The 20,041-nt window shown below is 44.8% G+C and overlaps 3 protein-coding genes across 8 annotated transcripts in view; all 3 read left to right on the forward strand.

Moving 5' to 3' along the window:
• Nucleotides 1–6,100, forward strand: part of LYPD3 (LY6/PLAUR domain containing 3) — a 103,292-nt gene extending 97,192 nt beyond the window's left edge. Inside the window, exon 10 of the transcript XR_010837971.1 lies at nucleotides 6,029–6,100. The gene's annotated coding sequence lies outside the window, so the exon portion shown is untranslated. The remainder of the gene's footprint in view (nucleotides 1–6,028) is intronic.
• CXCL17 (C-X-C motif chemokine ligand 17) overlaps nucleotides 1–19,601 on the forward strand; it is a 27,665-nt gene extending 8,064 nt beyond the window's left edge. For 2 of the 6 annotated variants that reach the window (XM_059045134.2, XM_067020250.1), the window contains 6 exons: nucleotides 7,262–7,443; nucleotides 7,861–8,018; nucleotides 8,349–8,651; nucleotides 15,690–15,770; nucleotides 16,410–16,511; nucleotides 19,215–19,601. In XM_059045134.2, coding sequence (XP_058901117.1) covers nucleotides 8,573–8,651; nucleotides 15,690–15,770; nucleotides 16,410–16,511; nucleotides 19,215–19,312 — 360 coding nt within the window. In that variant the 5' untranslated portion in view covers nucleotides 7,262–7,443; nucleotides 7,861–8,018; nucleotides 8,349–8,572 and the 3' untranslated portion in view covers nucleotides 19,313–19,601. Of the gene's footprint in view, nucleotides 1–6,028; nucleotides 6,101–6,471; nucleotides 7,031–7,261; nucleotides 7,444–7,860; nucleotides 8,019–8,348; nucleotides 8,652–15,689; nucleotides 15,771–16,409; nucleotides 16,512–19,214 lie in introns of those variants that run through there. The other 4 variants (XM_067020246.1, XM_067020247.1, XM_067020248.1 and 1 more) reach the window with 4 other exon arrangements.
• RPS19 (ribosomal protein S19) overlaps nucleotides 1–20,041 on the forward strand; it is a 115,455-nt gene that overhangs the window by 72,841 nt on the left and 22,573 nt on the right. The window lies entirely within an intron of this gene.

Genomic DNA, 20,041 nt, shown 5'->3' on the forward strand with positions numbered 1-20,041 from the left:
CTATCTGTATATTTTGGAGATTAATCCTTTGTCCATTATTTCATTTGCGAATATCTTCTCCCATTCTGAGGGTTGTCTTTTTGTCTTGTTTATGGTTCCTTTGCTGTGCAAAAGCTTTTAAGTCTAATTAGGCCCCATTTGCTTATTTTTGCTTTTATTTTCATTACTCTAGGACGTGGGTCAAAAAAGATCTTGCTGAGATTTACGTCGAAGAGTGTTTTTCCTATGTTTTCTTCTAAGAATTTTATAGTGTCTGGTCTTACATTTAGGTCTTTAATCCATTTGGAGTTTACTTTTTGTATGGTGTTAGGTAGTGTTCTAATTTCATTCTTTTATATGTAGCTGTCCAGTTGTACCAGCACCACTTATTGAAGAGGCTGTCTTTTCTCCATTGTATGTTCTTGCCTCCTTTGTCATAGATTAGGCAACCATAGGTGCGTGGGTTTATCTCTGGGCTTTCTATCCTATACCATTGATCTGTATTTCTGTTTTTGTGCCAGTATGCTACTGTCTTGTTTACTGTAGCTTTGTAGTATAGTCTGAATTCAGGGAGCCTGATTCCTCCAGCTCCATTTTTCTTTCTCAAGGTTGCTTTGGCTATTCGGGGTCTTTGTGTTTCCATACAAATTGTAAAATTTTTTGTTCTAATTCTGTGAAGAATGCCATTGGTAATTTGCTAGGGATTGCATTGAATCTGTAGATTGCTTTGGGTTCATCCATGTTGTAGCATGAATCAGTACATCATCCTTTTTTGTGATTGAATAATATTCCAGTGTATGTTTATACCAGAATTTGTTTATCTACTGACCCATTGATTGACATTTGGGCCATTTCCACCTTTTGGCTACTGTGAATAGCACTGCTATAACATCCATCTCAGCAAAAAGATGTGCACGCCTTTGGGGAAGGGTCCTAGGGCAGGTCAGATGTGGGAAAAGAAGCGAGATAATTGGCTAGAGGAGAACAACGACCCAGAAGAACTGCCCTCTATAAATGATTTAACAACCTCTTTACTGTGCTCCTCCTCATGAGGGAGGTTGCCCACACCTTTTCTCTCCCGATGTGTATTTCGGCCTGGCTTCTGTCTTATATAAATAAACTGTTTCTCTGTGTGCTCTCCCACATGTTGTGCTGTGCTCCTAATAACAAACTTTGTACCTGTTTTTGCAGGTTTTGCCTCCTTGAAACATTCTTGTTACAACAGGGCAAGAGCCAGGGCAACTTCACTTCTCATCTCTAGCCCCCTGGTGGACTAGGGGCTAGGATTCCTGGTTTTCATCCAGGCTACTCAAGTTCAATTTCTGGGCAGGGAAATAAGATCCTGTGTCAAGATCACTCACTGCTGTCTATCGAAAATCAGAGCCTCCACCACCCACATGGCCACTTTGCACATGGACCCAGTGTGCAAAGCACTGATGGGGGGGAAGCTGCCTGACACTGTCCACAGGATACCAAGGGTTCCCATGCTCAGGGCATGGGTTCTGGTGGGCATTCGTGTGGGACGTGAACATCTTCAGACTCTGTGCCCATCCCCAGAGGACCTTACACGTATCCCCCCGTCTTCATGTGATGCTTTTATTCTTACCAAGTTCTTGACCAAATGGCTCACCAGGGGTCCATGCAGAAGTGGACTTGAGGACCTCTCTCCCTCCCACAAGGTGGACCCCTGAAGTTTTGCCCCCTGAAGGATTTCCTTACATCACTCTTTCAGGACCACACGTGCGAGTGCTAACACAGCAGCTGCCGACTCCTGCCTGGCGCCAGCCCACACTGCAGTTCCATCCATACACCTAGTCTGTGCTTTCTGTCCTCTGTAAACAGATCCCAGGGAATACCCATGAGCTCATAGGTGTGGGTGGAGGAAGAGGCAGGAGGTGCGGGTGCCATGGGTGCCTGAGCCACCTGCTGGGGTGTCCACCTGTGCCCTGCGTTCCTGCTTGAGCCTGATCTCAAGCACACCTTCTCCACGGACGGTAGATGCTGCTGTGTGAGCCCAGCATCATGGTTTGGTAGCTTGACTGCACCCAGGATGTGATGTGCCGTTCAGGTCACGATGCCCTTGGTGTTGGTGGTCAGGTGTCACTGTCAGTTTGAGCTTCTGTAAGAAAATATCATGGCTTATCAAGAACAGAACTATTTCTCACAGTTTTGGAGGCTGGAGGTCCCAGATCAGGGTGCTTGTGTGATCAGGTTCTGGTGAGGGCCCTCTACTGGGCTGCAGATGGTAGCTTTCTCATGGTATCCTCACATGGCTGAAAGAGAGCCAACTAGCTCTTGCTTCTTCATGAAAGGGCACTGCGGTGGTTAATGTTCAACTTGACAGGTCTAAGGGATGCCCAGATAGCTGGTAAAACATTATTTCTGGGTGTTTCTGTGAGGGTGTTTCCAGAAGAGAATAGCATTTGAATTGGTGTACTGAGCGAAGATGGCCCTCACCAAAGTGCGTGGGCTTCTTCCAATCCATTGAGGGCCTGACTAGAACAAAAAGGTAGAAGAAGGAAGAATTTGCTCTCAGCTTGAGCTGAGACATACATCTTCTCCTGCCCTGGGACATCAGCCCTCCTTGTTTCAGGCCTTCGAACCTGGACTAGGACTTACACCATTGGCTCCCCTAGTTCTCAGGCCTGAGGTTTGAACTGGTATTGCCAGCTATCCTGGGCCTCCTATGTACAGATAGCAGATCCTGGGACTTCTTAGCCTCCATAATTGCATCATGAACCAATTCTTCATAATAAATCTGTTTCTATATATTCATATATACCCTACTGCTTCTGTTTCTCTGGAGAACCTTGACTAATACAGGCACTGATCCCATCATTAGAATTCTACCCTCATGACCTAATGACCTCCCAGAGACCCCAGCTCCAAACACCTTCATACTAGGATCAGCGTTTCCAGTGCACCTGGTACCCAGACTCCACTGGGGCCCAGTAATACGCGTAGAGCCCCTTTCCAAATGTCTGATTGCAATCTTCAGAAGAAGGCATAGATTTTCTCCAAAACATGGAGTTCTGCGCCGTGATTATCCTATTGGAACTTGTAAGATGTTCCATGTTGTAATATACTGGGTTTGAAACACAGACACTGTTACTGCTATTATTTTCTAAATACAATCACCCAGGAGTTATTTAGAAGAATTTTTATATATTTCCAGCTGGGAGATTTTGGTGGAAGGAAGCTAGGGTTAATTTCTAGTATAATTCTTTTGTGGTTTAAATGGTTTGTTCTTTTTTATAATTTATGGCTACTCCCTATATGGCCTATTGCTTACTATCCCTACTGTTTGATATTAAAATGTGTCTGCATTTATCAACACATGATTTTACTTCTTCAGAACCAGTTGAGGATTAGCCAAGTCTGATGTCCTCTTACAGGAAGTTAAGGGTTTTGCCCAACTGTACTTGTGAAACAAGGTTACAAGGTTTTAAAAATCAATTTCCGATAAATTAATTTGCCAACTGGGTTCCGGCTTCTCCGTTCTTTGGTAATTGAATAAAGTTTGTTCTGTTCCAGTCCTCCTACCCCCCCTCCAAAAGAAATAAATTGCAAGTCACTGATTCATTGCAAAAATAATCAACTGTGGGCTAAAAAACAGTACCGTAATTTAGATTTTGCTTATTTATTTGTAGAGCTTTGAACTAGCTGATGCTCATTTGGTTTCTAAATTATTCATGTTGGGTCTAAAGTCAATTTCATTCAAAGAAACAACTTTTTTTTTTTTTTTTTTTTTTTGCGGTACGCGGGCCTCTCCCGTTGCGGAGCACAGGCTTCGGACGCGCAGGCTCAGCGGCCATGGCTCACGGGCCCAGCCGCTCTGCGGCATGTGGGACCTTCCCGCACCGGGGCACAAACCCGTGTTCCCTGCATCGGCGGGCGGATTCTCAACCACTACGCCACCAGGGAATCCCCCCCTTTGCCTAGCTTTTGGCTTACTGCACTCCTCCTTATTAGAGAGGATGCCCATACCCTTTCTCTCTGGGTGTGTATTTCTGCGTAGCTTCTGTCTTAAATAAACAAACTGCTTCTCTGTGTGCTCTCCCACATGTTATGCTGTGTCTCTAATAATAAACTTTGTACCTGTTTTTACAGTTTTTGCCTCCTTGAAACATTCTGGCCTTCCATGGGGGTAGAGCCAGGGGAACTTTGCCTCTAGCCTTTAGCCCCTGGTGGTCTAGCTGCTGCGATTCCTGGTTTTCATTCAGGCTACCCAGGTTCAATTCCTGGGCAGGGAACTAAGGTCTCTCTTCAGGACAGCTCACTGCTGTCTCTCTGAGATCAAGGTCACCAATATCCTCTTTGATTGCTAAACCTGCAAGGTGCCCTTCAGGCTAGTTTTGCAGCCTTTGACATGATACACTACTTCTTTCCTGGAGTAACCCCTGAAGGTAAACACAAGTCGAAAAAGAAAGAGAAATTAATTTTTCCTAGTGCAAAAAGAGATTCCCCTTTCTTTCAGAGCATTTTCTTTAGAAAATGTGTCATTGTAAATTATTTCTCTGTCCCTTTGAGATGTATGTAAATCTTTTAAAAATCTAAATAAGATTCTTGCCAGCTTTCCAACCCAGGGAGTATCTTTCCCAAGGGCCTGTGAGTTATCGCTTTGAAAATGTGATCAACAGGGAAGATGGCACCCCTGTCTCCCAGATTCTGGGGGAGGGTAAGAGCCCAGTTGAGGTGGACACCGCACTCCAGGCTGCAAAACTACCTCCAGTCGTGAAGATGTGAGAAGTTTATTTTTCCTTTGGATTAAGCTAATTAACTAATACAATCACCCCCAATTACCAGATGAATTTAGGATATGTGACAAATGGTGCTGTCAAGTCCTCTTACTTGAGGACTAGTTACTGTTTATCTTAAGCACATGTATCTAGGGGGTTGTGTCTGTCTGGCTCTATAAGGGAGTGAGCTTTCTTTCTGTCTTTGCAATTTCTTAGCAAACTGCCTGTAGTACACATCACATTCTGGTTTAATGCTATAATAAAACTTTTTCGGGCTTCCCCGGTGGTGCAGTGGTTGAGGGTCCGCCTGCAGATGCAGGGGATGCGGGTTTGTGCCCCGGTCCGGGAAGATCCCACATGCCGCGGAGCGGCTGGGCCCGTGAGCCATGGCCGCTGAGCCTGCACGTCCGGAGCCTGTGCTCCGCAATGGGAGAGGCCACAACAGTGGGAGGCCCGCGTACCGCACAAAAAACAAAACAACAACAAAAAACTTTTTCTTTTTTCTCTTCTACCTGTGTGGAGAGGTTTTCTGGGTTGAGAAGAGCCTTTGTTTTTCTTTTTTTTTTTTTTTTCTGTTTTAGATTGAATATATTTGACATATAACACTGTTTAAATTTAAGGTGTACAATATTTTAATTTGACACATTTATATATTGCTATATGATTGCCATTGTAGCAATATTTCACACCTATATCCCATTACATAATTATCTTTTCTTTTTAGTGTTTGGAATAATTAAGTTCTAGTCTTTTAGCAAGTTCGATGATTATAATAAAATGTTGTCTATATTCGTGTTAGAGCTCTATGGCTTATTTACTACTTGTTGCAAGTCTGCGCCCTTCAACAACATCTCTCCTATCCCCCACGAGCCCATCTCCTTGTTACCGACCAAGGTTCCTGGCCTCCTTAATCAGTAGAAATTGATCAGAGGCCAGCCAAGAAATTCAGGCAAGGCCTTATTGAGGTCCCTGCTGCAGCAGGGGGGAATGAGAACAAGTAACAGATTTCCTTGCTGGCTCGCTCGCTGAGGGGGCTGCGAGCTGGTCCCTCACATAGGGGGAGGGGAGGGGTGTGTCCAGCGGTGGGGCTGGAGGAGGGGCTTAGGTGGTTTGCCCACCCCTCAGGTGGTGGTGTGTGCAGGGGGCATGCGCAGTACCCCGATTTTGCTCCCGACCCCCTGCTTTTGCTCCCACCTCTTCAGAAGTGGCAGTAGGGCTTTTTGGTCTCTTTGTTATCTTGTCCAGATTTTGCCCCAACTGCAGTTGTTTTTTTCAGTCCCTTATAGTTTCTTTGTATTTTGTTGCTCAAGGAGACGTTTGTCCAGGTGCAAGCACGGCAGCGCTGCAGCAAAGGGTCCCACGTCCCAGCCTGTCTCACCCTGGTAACCACCATTTTTACTCTCTGTTTTTATGACTTTGGCTTTTTAAGATTCCACATATAAGTGATATCATACAGTACTTGTCTTTCTTGGTCTGACTTATCTCCCTTAGCATCAGGCACTCAAGGTCCATCCATGTTGCCACAAATACCTGTAGCAGGATGTCCTCCTTTCTCGTGATGGAATAATATTCCATTGTGTATATATATAGATAGATAGATAGATAGATAGATAGAGAGAGAGAGAGAGAGAGAGAGAGAGACTCACCCTCTTTATCCAGTCATCCGTTAAGCACGTGGTCCTGAATCACACTGGACAAGGTGAGGGCCTGGCCTACGACACTGATTTAATTGACTGCTGTTCTTTCCTTTCAGATCGACGAAGGTGCATATTCTGCCCTGAACTTCAATGCCCAGGAATCAAAGAAACCAACTTTGGCCTCCCATCCCCAACAGCCACAGAAGTGGTTTATTGAGAAGTTTAAAAAAAAAAAAGAAGTAGTAATGCAAAAAAAGAAGAAGTAGCGTTCCCTGCATTACTGACTTATTCCAAGTTTCTCATCCCCATAGCTAGCAGATTCTTTCAGCGTTAGGGAAAATGGGAAGTGTGTCTTCCCCCAGCACCGCCCTAATGAGGCACATCCTGGCTGCCGGGTCACAGCCCCTTCCTTCAGCGTCAGTAGATGAAAAGGTACCTCCAGGAGGAGGTCTGGAGGAAACCCAACCTTCCTTGTCATTGAACTTTGGCAAAGCAGACCTTGGGAGAGAGTTGCCCGAACGTCCACCCCTCCCATTTGCTGACCTAGACCAGTTTTATTTATTTATTATAAATTTATTTATTTATTAGTTTTTTATTTTTGGCTGTGTTGGGTCTTCGTTGCTGCGCGCGGGCTTTCTCTAGTTGCGGCGAGCAGGGGCTACTCTTCTCGTTGTGGTGCGTGGGCTTCTCATTGTGGTGCGTGGGCTTCTCTTGTGGAGCACGGGCTCTAGGCGCGCGGGCTTCAGTAGTTGTGGCTCACGGGCCTAGTTGCTCCGCGGCATGTGGGATCCTCCCAGACTAGGGCTCGAACCCGTGTCCCCTGCATTAGCAGGCGGATTCTCAACCACTGCCCCACCAGGGAAGCCCAGCTGTCAATATTAACAAAAGAGTCTGACTCTTTTCCAGGGAGAAGCCACGTCAGTGGTTTACATCAGAACAAGCTCAGACTGAGCCTCTAACTCGAGGACAATCGCCACTGCCTAGCACAGTGCCTGCCGCCTGCAGATGCTTTATAAACTTTGTAGCAGCAAAGTCTGCAATCAACTCTCCAACATGTCCATAGGCAGAAATAATCTGAAATTGAGAGGGTAAGAATGAACAAACAAAATCCACGCCTGGCCTCTTCCCTCCTCTTGGCTGGAACAAAAGTCACACCACCTTTACTCACTCCTGCCTGGAGGAGCCAGGGAGGACTTCCTGTTAACCTTCCCCTCAGCCCCATAAATATCACCCAGCACTTAAGTCCATCCTCCCCTCCCTCTTTGAACCCATTTCCTGAAGCCTCTGGAATTAGTCACACTCAGTAAGTGCTAATGTTGTGTACCCTCAATGTTTGCTCCAAGTAGTATCACCTCCTTTCGCTTTGGGCTGTTTCCAGACAAGGTCTGACACAAGAGCCCCAGCAGCCTGGGCAAACACCTTCCCCGCTGTGGCTCCTGTTTCTCAAACCCTCTTGGACATGAAGCCTTGAGGGTCTTCCACCAACCCAGCTCCCTCTCCTTTAGGCGGGAGCCACGAGGCCACAGCCACCTGCCTGACCAACAACAAGGAGGCCTGCTTTGACCCAGTGCTCCAGGCCAGGGTTCGGGGCAAGAGAGAAGAGCCTCTCCTCCTTGATCCTCTCTGCTTCCCTCCTTATGTGGCCACAGAATTGGAGGAACTGGTAAACAGTGGGGACACGGCAACTTCCCAAACAACCACACTGCTATTGCTGATCCTAGGACGGGAGTGGGGAGGACCGAGGGGAAACACGCCGCGTGATTCTCTCTTTGCCAGCCCTCAGCACTCTCCTTCCTGCCAGATACTCAGCTAGAAAGTGTCACTCACATGTATAAGGAAATTCAAACAAGGAAAAAGACTTGGGGAAGCAATCATAGCACACTGGGGGATAGGGAGGCGGGAGGGAGGAGGGGAGGGGCTGAGAACTGCTGCCAAGTTATCAATCACCCTCTCATGTTCCTAAGAATATGCTTCACTCCTTCTCTTTGGCCAGTTTTACCTTCCAGGTTCCCATAAATCACATGGTCCAGTTACCTAATGAGACCAGCGTCACTTGGCCGTTCTCGCCCTGTAGTGGGAACACTGGCCTGGGAGTAAAGCGCAGACCCCCAAGCCACGTACCACGCACGGCCTGAGCCCCTGCAAGAACTCGGGACCCTCTCACTGGGAACCTTCCACACACTCTTCAAGCAACGCACAGCAGCACCAACAGTTGAAATGAAAGTTCTAATCTCTTCCCTCCTTCTGTTGCTGCCAGTAATGCTGGTGTCCACGTTCCACAGCAGCTCAAATCCAGGTAAAAAAAAAAATTTTTTTTTCATATGAAAGATAAAGAGTGGGGAGAGGGCTTCCCTGGTGGCGCAGTGGTTCAGAGAACGCCTGCCATGCAGGGGATGCGGGTTCGTGCCCCGGTCCAGGAAGATCCCACATGCCGCGGAGCGGCTGGGCCCGTGAGCCGTGGCCGCTGAGCCTGCGCGTCCGGAGCCTGTGCTCCGCAACGGGAGAGGCCACAGCGGTGAGAGGCCCGCGTACCGCAAAAAAAAAACAAAAAAAAAAAAAAAGAGGGGGGAGAAACATGGCAAAACAGAAAAGAACATGACCACACATGCAGTAAAATGTAGCCCCTTTAGGTTACAGGGATTAGGGGCAAATTAACCTGTCTCAGTGCCCGTTTCTTCCCTTACAAGAGGGAAAGAACTGTACATAAATCCAAAGAGTGTTGTGAAAGTTAAAGAAGCCCGTGTGTATGGAAGTGTCTGCAGCTGTAGCTGGCGGGGGAGAAAAAACTAATGGCCCTACAAGATTTGCTGCCTCACCTGCCCCCCAGTCCCTGTTCTAGAGAGCGATGAATGTCGCCAGGGCCAGGCTTGGAGGCAGTGGTGGGAGGGTGTTGAAGGCAACGGTACAACCACAGACAATAAGTCATCCTCGATTGTATTCTTTCCAGTGCACCAGACGTGCCCCAACAATTTTTAATGCTATTTCATGGTATGGTGATAAACTAGAAAAATCACACCACCAGGTAGTACCCATGTTTGAAACTGTAGCCACGCCAAGCCCTGTTTGAACAGCTCACCTTTGGCAAGCAGACCCTGGGTTAGGGGTTCCGAATCGGCTCCACTTTTCACTACAGCTGAAGTGGCCTAGGCCTTAGCAGAACAGCTGTGCAGAAGAGACCTCCTCCCAACCTATGTCTGCACTCGAGGGGAACGTCTCCCCAGGGGCTACTTTGAGGTGAAATAGCTTTGTTATGTACTGAGCATCAACTCTGTCCTAAAATCAGGAGTTCTCCCTACTCCACCCCAATTTCCAACGTTCTCTCCCGTATAGAGAGAGCTCTCTGGAAGCTGCTGGGCCCCCCAGCCCTGGGGCCTAGACCACCATCTGGAAGGGAAGGCTTTTCCACCACTAGGACAGACACCAAGGCTAGAGTCCTCAGCCTGGATTCCAAGCTCCAGCCACAGCTGCCTTTCCAGTCCACCCCTCCTCGCACTAAGTGCTCTGTGCTCCACTCAACTAGACCTCGGGCTGCTCCCGAGCTGCTCTTGTGCTTTCCCACCAGCTCAGCTTCGCTCACAAAACCCACCCCAAGCCCCCTCCTCCCACAGCCTCCCTTGATTCGTCCCAGGACCACATGTGAGCCCTCCCCCCGTGAACAAGCGTAACCCTAACTCGACTCTCTGCCCTTCTCATGTTCTACCTTAAGCTGAGGTGTTGGTGTGCCTCTCCCACCTCCACCCCTGCCCTTCTACACTGTAACCTCCCCTCTGGCACACTCTGGTATATTGTTTCCACATCCCTCACACCATCCCGCACGGTGCTCAGTAAATACTTGCAAAGTGAAAGAATAAATGCTCAGGTTTCTGAGTTCAAAGTGTTGCCCTTAGGAGACTCGACACCCGCGTTTCATAGCAGGCCCACTGACATTAGGGCTGGATAATTCCTTGTTGCAAGGAGGGGGAGCTGTTCTGTGCTTTGTAACCTGTTTAACAACATCCACGTGGCCTCCACCTTCTAGAAGCCAAGAGCAGCCTCTTCCCAACCTCCCCCACCCAGTTAATACAGCCAAAGATATCTCCAGACATTGCCAAATGTCCCCTGGAGGGGGAACCACTGCCCAGTGGAGCCAGTGCTCTCTACCAATAATTCTCAAACATGGCGACACGTTTAGACTCACCAAGACCTTGAGACTCAGACTTGAATTGAGGGCAACGGGATCCAAATCCTGGCTCCATCACTTACTTTGAAACCCTAGACAAGATGCTTAACATTTTTCAGCCTCAGTTTTATCTTCTTAAAATGAATAAAATACCACTTAGCGTGTACAACTGTTGTGAAGAGTAAACTATGGATAATGTGAACCTAATAAGGGTTCAATAAATGGACTGAGTAAAATTTCTCAAGTAGCTACTAAGGCACAGGAGAAAGCTCACTGAGCTGCCAGGTGGCGCAGTTACAAACCAGAGGGGACCGGCAGTGGCTGGGCTCAATTCTTGTTTCCCAGGCAAGGGGAGTTTGCAATGCTGGACCAAGTCTGGCGAGAAGAAATAAAACACTACACAATCCTCCTGCCCCAAAATTCTCCAAATAAAATCTGATCTTGCTTTATCTCTTCAAATAACCACATACATGTTTAATATGCTTTTCACAGGGAAGAGGAAAAAAAAAGAGAACTGATGACAGTGTTAAGAAATAAATTACTTACAATAATAGAATACTCATTCCTTGTAAGATTACTTATTAATTATAAAATTATTTATAATAAATAACTCCCATGTGTTAAACAATCCTACGTGGCAGGTTTCTCCTAAGCACTTTATACATACTACTTCATTGTGTCCTCATAGAAATGTAGTGTACTTTTTTGTGTGTGTGCTGTACGCGGGCCTCTCACTGCTGTGGCCTCTCCCGCTGCGGAGCACAGGCTCCAAACACGGAGGCCCAGTGGCCACGGCTCACGGGCCCAGCCTCTCCGCAGCATGTGGGATCTTCCCGGACCGGGGCACGAACCCGTATCCCCTGCATCGGCAGGCAGACTCTCAACCACTGCGCCACCAGGGAAGCCCTGTAGTGTACTTTTTTATTTTTAACTTTTCATTTTGCAGACTTAAAAATGTTGTGAAAAGAATCAGAGTTCCAACAGATCCAAAAACGCCACCCAGTTTCTTTCAAATAACACCGTACATAACCATAATATGATTATCAAACCCAGAAAATTAGCAATGATACAATACTATTAACTAATGTACGAATTTTCAGAATTTGCTAATCACCCATTGACGTCCTTTTCCTGGTCAGAATCCAATCCAGGTTCCTACACTGAAGAAAGGCATCATCTCTCCTGGTCTCCTCCAATCTAGGCACTTTCTCAGCTTTCCTTGTCTTTCAGGACCCTGACATTTTTAAGAGTACTGTCAGTTATTTTGTAGAATGTGCCTCGATTTGGGCTTATCTGATGTTTCCTCATGACCAAATTCAGATTATGCATTTCTGGCACTGATACCACAGAAGCGATGCTTGCCTTCTCAGTGCAGGCACATCCGAAGGCCCACGATAACAATATCTCTCATGATGGGTGATGTTAAGTTTGAACACTGGTTATGGTGGTGTCCATAAAGGTACTCATTGTAGTTAATAAGTATCCTGTGGATACTTTTTCTCATTGTAGTTAATAAGTATCCTGTGGAGAGATACTTTGAGATTATGCGAATAGCCTGTTTCTTCTCGTCATATTTTTGCCCATTAATTTTTAAAATCCACTGATGATTCTTGCTTACAACAGGTATTATAGAGTCTTAGCAAAGCAGTGATTTTCTACTTCCATCATTCCTCCTACATTTATTAATTAAGATTCTACTATAAGAAAGAGCTGTTCCTTCTCTCCCATTTATTTAGGTATTCCATTATTTATTTTTATAAGTAAAGACTTGGGGATGTTTGTGGATTATAATCTGTTACTACCCTTATTCACCACGTTGCTCATATGGTCCCAAAGTTGGCCACTGAGCCCCAGGTGGCTTTGGTGTCTTTTTGACATGTCATTTCTTTAGCTGTTCCTGACTTTCTCACACCACGAGATGTTCCAGGCTCATCTTGTACTTCCCTTCCGCAGCCCTGGAGTCATCCATTTGTCCACGGAGCCCTGGTTCCTTTCATGGGGGAATGATACTCACAAACCTTGGGCACTAGGTATTGCCCATGGCTACTAGGGCTATTGCGTCTAGGCCCTCTGGTGGACAGATGTGTGCATACACACACCAATGTACTTTGTTTTAGCCCCGTTTTATTGGATTGGGCAAAAAGTTCATTCGGGTAAGATGTTACAGAAAACCCGAACAACAACAACAAAAAAAGACAAAACACCCGAACAAACATTTTGGCCAATACAATACAAATTATGTACATGAGGCACAGGAAAGGTAAACAGCTTGTCCAAAATCACAATGCTAGTAAGTAGGAGAAATGAGAAGTCAAAATAATAATAGAGCTACTGCAAAACCTAACAAGTGGAAGTGACTTCTTTACACATACAAGTCAGCACAAAGCAGTAAGCCTAATACTCCAGCATAGACACTCCATTTGGGAAATAACTAGAACTCTGCAATAATAACCACAAATACTACCCATCGTGTACTGAACACCTACTTGGGCACCAGGCCCCAGTAGCTCCTTTATTCCTAACAACACTGCAAGGTGGATACTAATATCCACTCCTTACAAACCAGAGAACCAAAGATCGTAGACGCTAAGTGACTCTACATTGTTAACTGACAGAGCAAGCAGTTGACCCCAGGTCTGCCTGGATATAAAGTCCATGCTATTCTACTGTATTAATATTATCCAAAGCTGATTTTACGTAGAACAGAAATAAGCTTTTACTTTAATAGTTATATGTTTATTTTAATGCATGTTAGAAAAACAATCTAAGCGTGTATCAGACCCATAATCTCACAGATAACATTGCATAGGATGAAGCTCTTACGTAAATTAAATTTATTTAGAAAAAGTTATCAAGTAAATAGTAGAAAAGGTGGTGTAAGGTATAGCAAAAATCATTAAGGTGGTCCAAGAATGTCTGACTGACACTTGGAGGACATAATATTATAGTAACACCTTCGTTTTCAGTTACACCATGAAGTTAGGGTCATGTAGGGCTGCAGAAAGAACAGCAGACTACGAGCCTTAGACCAAGGTTTTAGCTCCAGGTGTGTCACCATTACCTTTGTGAACTTGGGCATTTCATTTGCTCTCTCTAGGCCTCAGTTTTCTCACCTGAAAATAAAAGAGATGCTGATTTAGTTAATTAGTACAATGCTTTAAAAACAACTTGGTAATGATATCAGGAAACATAAAACTGTTCATAACTTTTGACCCAGTAATTCCATTTTGGGAAATCTTGCTCAAGGCAGCAATCCAACATTTGGAAAACAGTTACAAGCACAAAGAAATTTATCAATCTCCAAAAATAAAACAATCTAAATATTCAGCAATGAGAGAAGAGTTAAATAATCGGAAACATGTATACTTGAGAGTGTTATGTAGTCATTCAAAATGTCTGTTGTAAATGTTGTAGGAAAACACAGGAACAAGCTTATAAAGTGAACAAAAAGAAATTGGCTCACATACTATGGTTATCACTTCATTAAAAAATTATATGCAGCGGGCTTCCCTGGTGGCGCAGTGGTTGAGAATCCGCCTGCCGATGCAGGGGTCACGGGTTCGTGCCCTGGTCCGGGAAGATCCCACATGCCGCGGAGCAACTAAGCCCGTGAGCCATGGCTGCTGAGCCTGCGCGTCCGGAGCCTGTGCTCCGCAACGGGAGAGGCCACAGCAGTGAGAGGCCCGCATACCACAAAAAAAAAAAAAAAAAAAAAAAAAAAAAAAATTATATGCAGGGACTTCCCTGGTGGTGCAGTGGTTATGAATCCGCCTGCCAGTGCAGGGGACACAGGTTCAAGGCCTAGTCCAGTAAGATCCCACATGCCATGGAGCAACTAAGCCCGTGCGCCACAACTACTGAGCCCGTAATCCACAACAAGAGAAGCCACTGCAATGAGAAGCCCGCGCACCACGACGAAGAGTAGCCCCCGCTCGCCGCCACTAGAGAAAGCCCGCGGGCAGCAACAAAGACCCAACGCAGCCAAAAATAAATAAATTAAATAAATAAATTTTTAAAAAATTATATGCAGGAAACACACCAAAATTCCCACAGCTGATAAGGGTAAAGATTTCTTCATTTTACTTTATAAGTGTTCTCTAATATAGTTATATTGCATTAAAAACGAAAAAGAAAAACTTCTCAGTGAAGGGGTTCCACTAATAATCTCCAAGTTTCCTTCTGGCTCTGATATTCTGTGGCTTTTCTCTGGAACCAAAAGTAGAGGTCAGGTGACAGTGATATAGTAGAAAAGTTTAGACAGCTGGGGTTATGCCCCGTTGAAATTACTTTAACACCACTCAAAATAGCACATGAAAACACTTGGAAACCAGCACTTGGAGAAATGATGCAACACCCTTCATCTGTGTCACAGAAAGGGCAGAAAGAGTCTGAGAAATAGGAGAGCAGGATTGAACCGGATGCTGCTGTAAGGGCCCTCTCTGGACAACCTGTCCATCCGCTTATCAAACAAACATTTACCACGTGTCTACCATGTGTCAGGAGCCCTGTAGCTGAATGACTACTGAGCCACTGGTTCAGAGTCTAGTGAGGAAGAAAAACTTTTAGTTTGCTAGGACCGCCCTAACAAAATACCACGGACTGGGAGGCTTAAACAACAGCAACTTATTTTCTCACGATTCCGGTGGCTGGAAGTCAAAGATCAATGTGTCAGCAACTTTGGTTTTTTCTGAGGCCTCTCTCCTTGGCTGACAGATGGCCATCTCCTCGCTACTTCTTCACCTGGTCATTCCTCTGTGCATGTACATGCCTAGTGTCTGTCTGTGTGCCCAAATCTCTTCTCCGTATAAGGACTCCAGTCAGATTGGATTAGAGCCCAACCATCAGGTTCCTTCCGTCTTGAGGATTTTAATGTGTGTAGGGAGGGATCTTAATGGGGGGAGGTTGTAAGGTGTTGATTAACCCCTACCTATTGTCCTCTCTTCCTTCCAGAAGCCATTCTTTCTCCACCTACCTCCAGCTAAGCTTTTCTGTAGGCCAGATTTTAAACCTCAATTCCTTATCCATTTAAAATACTCTCTCGAAGCACCCTAGATCCCTGAGTAAAAAGGAAGAGTAATGGAGCTACGCTGACCTCGGTAGCGCAATGATGGGGGACCAAGTCTCTTGGCCCCTTTCCTTTCCAGTGACTGGAAGTGACCAGTTTCCTTCCTACAGGGATCGCCAGAGGCCATGGGGACCAACGCCAGGTTTCTGGGAGGTGGCTCCAGGACGGAGGCCAAGAATGTGAGTGCAAAGGTCAGTAATCGGGTATCAACAACAGGGGTGCACCATCAGATCCCAGCTTGCTCCCCTGAATCCCTCTGGGACAGGAGCAGGTGTCATCTGAGCTGACCTCACCCTCTCCCCTCTCCACAAGCCCACCACATGCAACACCAACACTTAGTTTCTTGCTGAGTTTCATGTAAGAGCCAGACTCCTCCAAGGTCCAGGGCGGAGCTGGCTGAACGTCTGGCTGCCCCCTCTCCCTTACCCTCTTTTCCCCAACAACCCAGGGCTGCCTTCTAAGTCTTTCCTGGACCCCATTCTCCACCTTATTTTACTCACAGGTACATTGAAATCAGAGAGGCAAAACGGCTTGCTTGAGGTAAAGCAACCACTAAAAAGCAGACACCTAGGTCTTATTCCTCATTTTTCAGTCTTCCTAATGATACCCTGATGCCTCCTCCAAACTTGCCACCAAATCCTTGCCCATACAGGTCACACAAACAGCTTAGAGACCCTGGTGTTCATATAACTGGATATCTTCACTGTTCTGTGTTGACCCTTTCCCACACCCACTGCACTATGAAAACGAATCGAGAAGCAAGGAAGATGGCAAGTAAAGCCCTGCCTCAAACTTACTAACCCTTCTAAACAGCAACTCCCTTATTTCAGATTGGTTCCTGAGAGCCCCTAAAAGAAAACTCATGACAGTGCCCGGGCTGCCAAAGAAGCCGTGTCCCTGTGATCATTTCAAGGGCAGAGTGAAGAAAACCAGTAAGTTCCAAAAGAATGACCTTCCTTAAACCAGAGTCACTCTGTGGAATCAACTAGGGCTGAAGCAGGGGTGGCCAAGAGACAAGAGAGATGAAATGAAGACCAGGATAATCACACTTCTCAGCCCTTTCTACTCAGTGTCAACTTGTGGGGAAACAGGAAGAGAAAGAAAAGCAAAACGCAATCCTCCTGGTACTAGAGAGGCTTAACCAAATTCCTTAATGATAGAATGCCATTGCTTATCAAAGTGGAGGCAGATGGGGCTGTTGGGGTCCTGGCCATTGATCTCTGACCATGACACTGGTGTTGGTGTCAAACAAACTGTGATTCCTCCCTAGTCTAGGTATAATTAAATGTCATATAAAAAGAATATTGGCAAGAGTTAAACTGATTGATGTTATGATATTGTCAAGAATGGGATGAATCTAGATCTTTATCACTCTTGATGGAGGTAAAATACAATTTGGTAGTACCTATCAAAAACTTAAATGTGTGTAAATTTTAACCACTAATCTCGCTTCAAGGACTCTCTAGTATAGAATACTAGCATGAATATTCAGATATATGTACAAGAATATTAATTACAGCAGTACCGTAGTGACAAATGAACATATTAAATGCTCATCACTAACAGACTTATAGTGTGATCATTTTACAATGTATACAAATATCAAATCATGGTGTTGTACCCTGAAACTAATATAACGTTAGATGTCCCTCAATTAAAAATTCATCAAGAGCAAATTGGGCAATTCTGCACTTGTCAAAAATAATTAGGTAGGTCATTATATGTTGATTGGAAAGATGTCCACCATATATTAAGTGAATAAAAGGTTCAGAGACCCCCTATTTCAAGCCCATCACAAAAATAAATTTCAGTGAATTAAAGGTCTAAATTTGAAAGACAAACTTACAAGGGAATATTGGGGACTATATCCATGACCTTGGGGTAGGAAAGGATTTCTTAAACAAGTAACAAAAATTATAAATCATAAAGGAAAAGATTAATAAATTTGACTTTATTGAAATTAAGAAATGTTAGTCATCAAAAGAAAATGACAAGAAGAAGAAGTGTAGGGTTATGTCTGCAAATATTAATATCGATAAAGGATTAATATTCAGGCTGATAAGGAATTCCTATAGATCCATGAGAGGAAGGCAGGAAACACAACAAATACGCAAAAGAGTTGAGTAGGGACTTCAGAGACAAGAAATCCAAATAGCTAATAAACATGTGAAATGGCACTCAACCTTACTAGTAACTGGGAAAATATGAATTAGAACCAAACAGAGGGGCTCCCCTGGTGGCGCAGTGGTTGAGAGTCCGCCTGCCGATGCAGGGGACACGGGTTCGAGCCCTGGTCCGGGGAAGATCCCACATGCCGCGGAGCAACTAAGCCCGTGCGCCACAACTACTGAGCCTGCGCTCGCGAGCCATGGCTACTGAGCCCGCGTGCCACAACTACTGAAGCCCACGCAGTCTAGGGCCCATGCTCCACAACAAGAGAAGCCACCACAATGAGAAGCCCGCGCACCGCAACGAAGACCCAACGCAGCCAAAACTAAATAAATAAATGTATTTCTAAAAACCCAGATCACTCCACATCATAAGATTGGCAACAATTTCTTTTTGAATTTTTGAATTTTATTTATTTTTTTATACAGCAGGTTCTTATTAGTTATCCACTTTACACATATTAGTGTATATATGTCAACCCCAAGGATTGGCAACAATTTTAATGTCTGATAATTCCATGTATTGTCAGAGAGCAGAATAGAGAAACTCTCATCTCCTGCTAAAGGGAATGTAAACTGGTAAATCACTTTGAGAAAGTGCTGGTAGTTATCTACTAAAGTTTAACCTCTGTGACCAAGCAACTCCACTCTTAGCAATTCCATTCTCAGAAAGAATGCTTGCTTATGTACAGCAGAAGAAATGAACCAGGATTTCGTAGCAGCATTGTTTATAACTATCCCAAACTGAAAATTGGTCCGTGAATAAATAAGTAGTATATTTGAATATTATATATCTGTGAGAATGAACAATAATAAAGCAACATAATGTTGAGTAAAAGAGAAACAAATAAGAGAGAATAGTTACAGCATGATTTGATATACATAAAGTTTAAAATAAGGCAAAATTAAACTAAATTATATAGGAATGTATAGGTAGGTGGTAAAGCCATAAAGAAAAAAAAATAATGCTTACTGCAAAAGTGGGCATTACCATTGTGAGGGGGAGAGGGGCGGTAGTGATGAGATGAGGAGGAGGGTTGCTGGTACTATTCTATTTCCAGGCCTAGGTAGTAGCTTAATGAATGTTTCTTTGTAACTACTTATTGAACTGCACATTTAAGTCTTAAGGACTTCCATAGACGTGCCATAATAAAAGATTTGTTAAAGGAACATAGAGGAAACAATATGTATAGGATTAAGCTCATTTTGTTTTTTAAAGTGAACTATTATGTTTATATACAAAAATGTATGGAAAACGATGTAGCAAACTAGTGACAACAGCTAGCTCTACAGAACGAGGAGTAGCAGCTGGGGTTGGAGCATCCTTTCGCTTTTGACTGGATATAGTTTTTCATTTTAATGTTTTCCATGGGATGAGGCTTACTTTTAACATTTTAAAAGCTCTCATAAAAAATAAATTCTGAAAATGTTTTTAACAGTAGTCTCTCCCTTTTCTTTTCACCCTAGGACACCAAAGACACCACAAGAAGCCAACCAAACCCTCCAGAGCCTGCCAGCAATTTCTCAGGCGATGTCAGCTGGCAAGTTTTGCTCTGCCCTTATAGGAGCTCTGAGAGCCCACTGTCCCGATAAAACATTCTGTCAGCAAGGCAGTGAGCGCACCTAGAAGATGCTCTTCTCCCACCTCAAGCTCCCCACTCCCTAAATCATCCCCAAAAGCATGTTCCCCAAGATTATTGCCCCCTCTAGTGGCTTCTTTTCTTGTCAGTCTTTTCCCGGGGCCTCCCCTTACCCAGGCTTAAACTTACCTACCGGGAATCTCTGGTTGCCTCGCTGGTCCCACTGGATCTTAAATACAACCAAGCAAGTAGTAAACAAAAGTCAATAACTATATTTAAATGTAATAGGTCAACATCATTTTCCAATGGGGCCTGGAAACTCACATTCAATCCAGACAACCCACTTTACCCTGTTCATCAAACTCAATCCAGATTATACACACACCTCTATCCAACACCACCTTCAGTCTCGCTCCAGTTTCCAACTTTTTATTCTTTTACTCATTCAACAAACCTTTCTGAGGTAAGAGCTAGGTGGGGCAAAGAAAGAAGTTAAAGTAATGAATCAGACTTTGTCTTACTAAAGATAATATAGGTTTAAAAAAAAAACAGGGCTTCCCTGGTGGCACAGTGGTTGAACCCGCCTGCAGATGCAGGGGACGCGGGTTCGTGCCCCGGTCCGGGAAGATCCCACATGCCATGGAGTGGCTGGGCCCGTGAGCCAGAGGCCCGCGTACCGCAAAAAAAAAAAAAAAAAAAAAAAAAACCACATCA

The sequence above is a fragment of the Kogia breviceps genome, chromosome 18 (genome assembly GCF_026419965.1).
Source record: "Kogia breviceps isolate mKogBre1 chromosome 18, mKogBre1 haplotype 1, whole genome shotgun sequence".
Lineage (NCBI taxonomy): Eukaryota > Metazoa > Chordata > Mammalia > Artiodactyla > Physeteridae > Kogia > Kogia breviceps.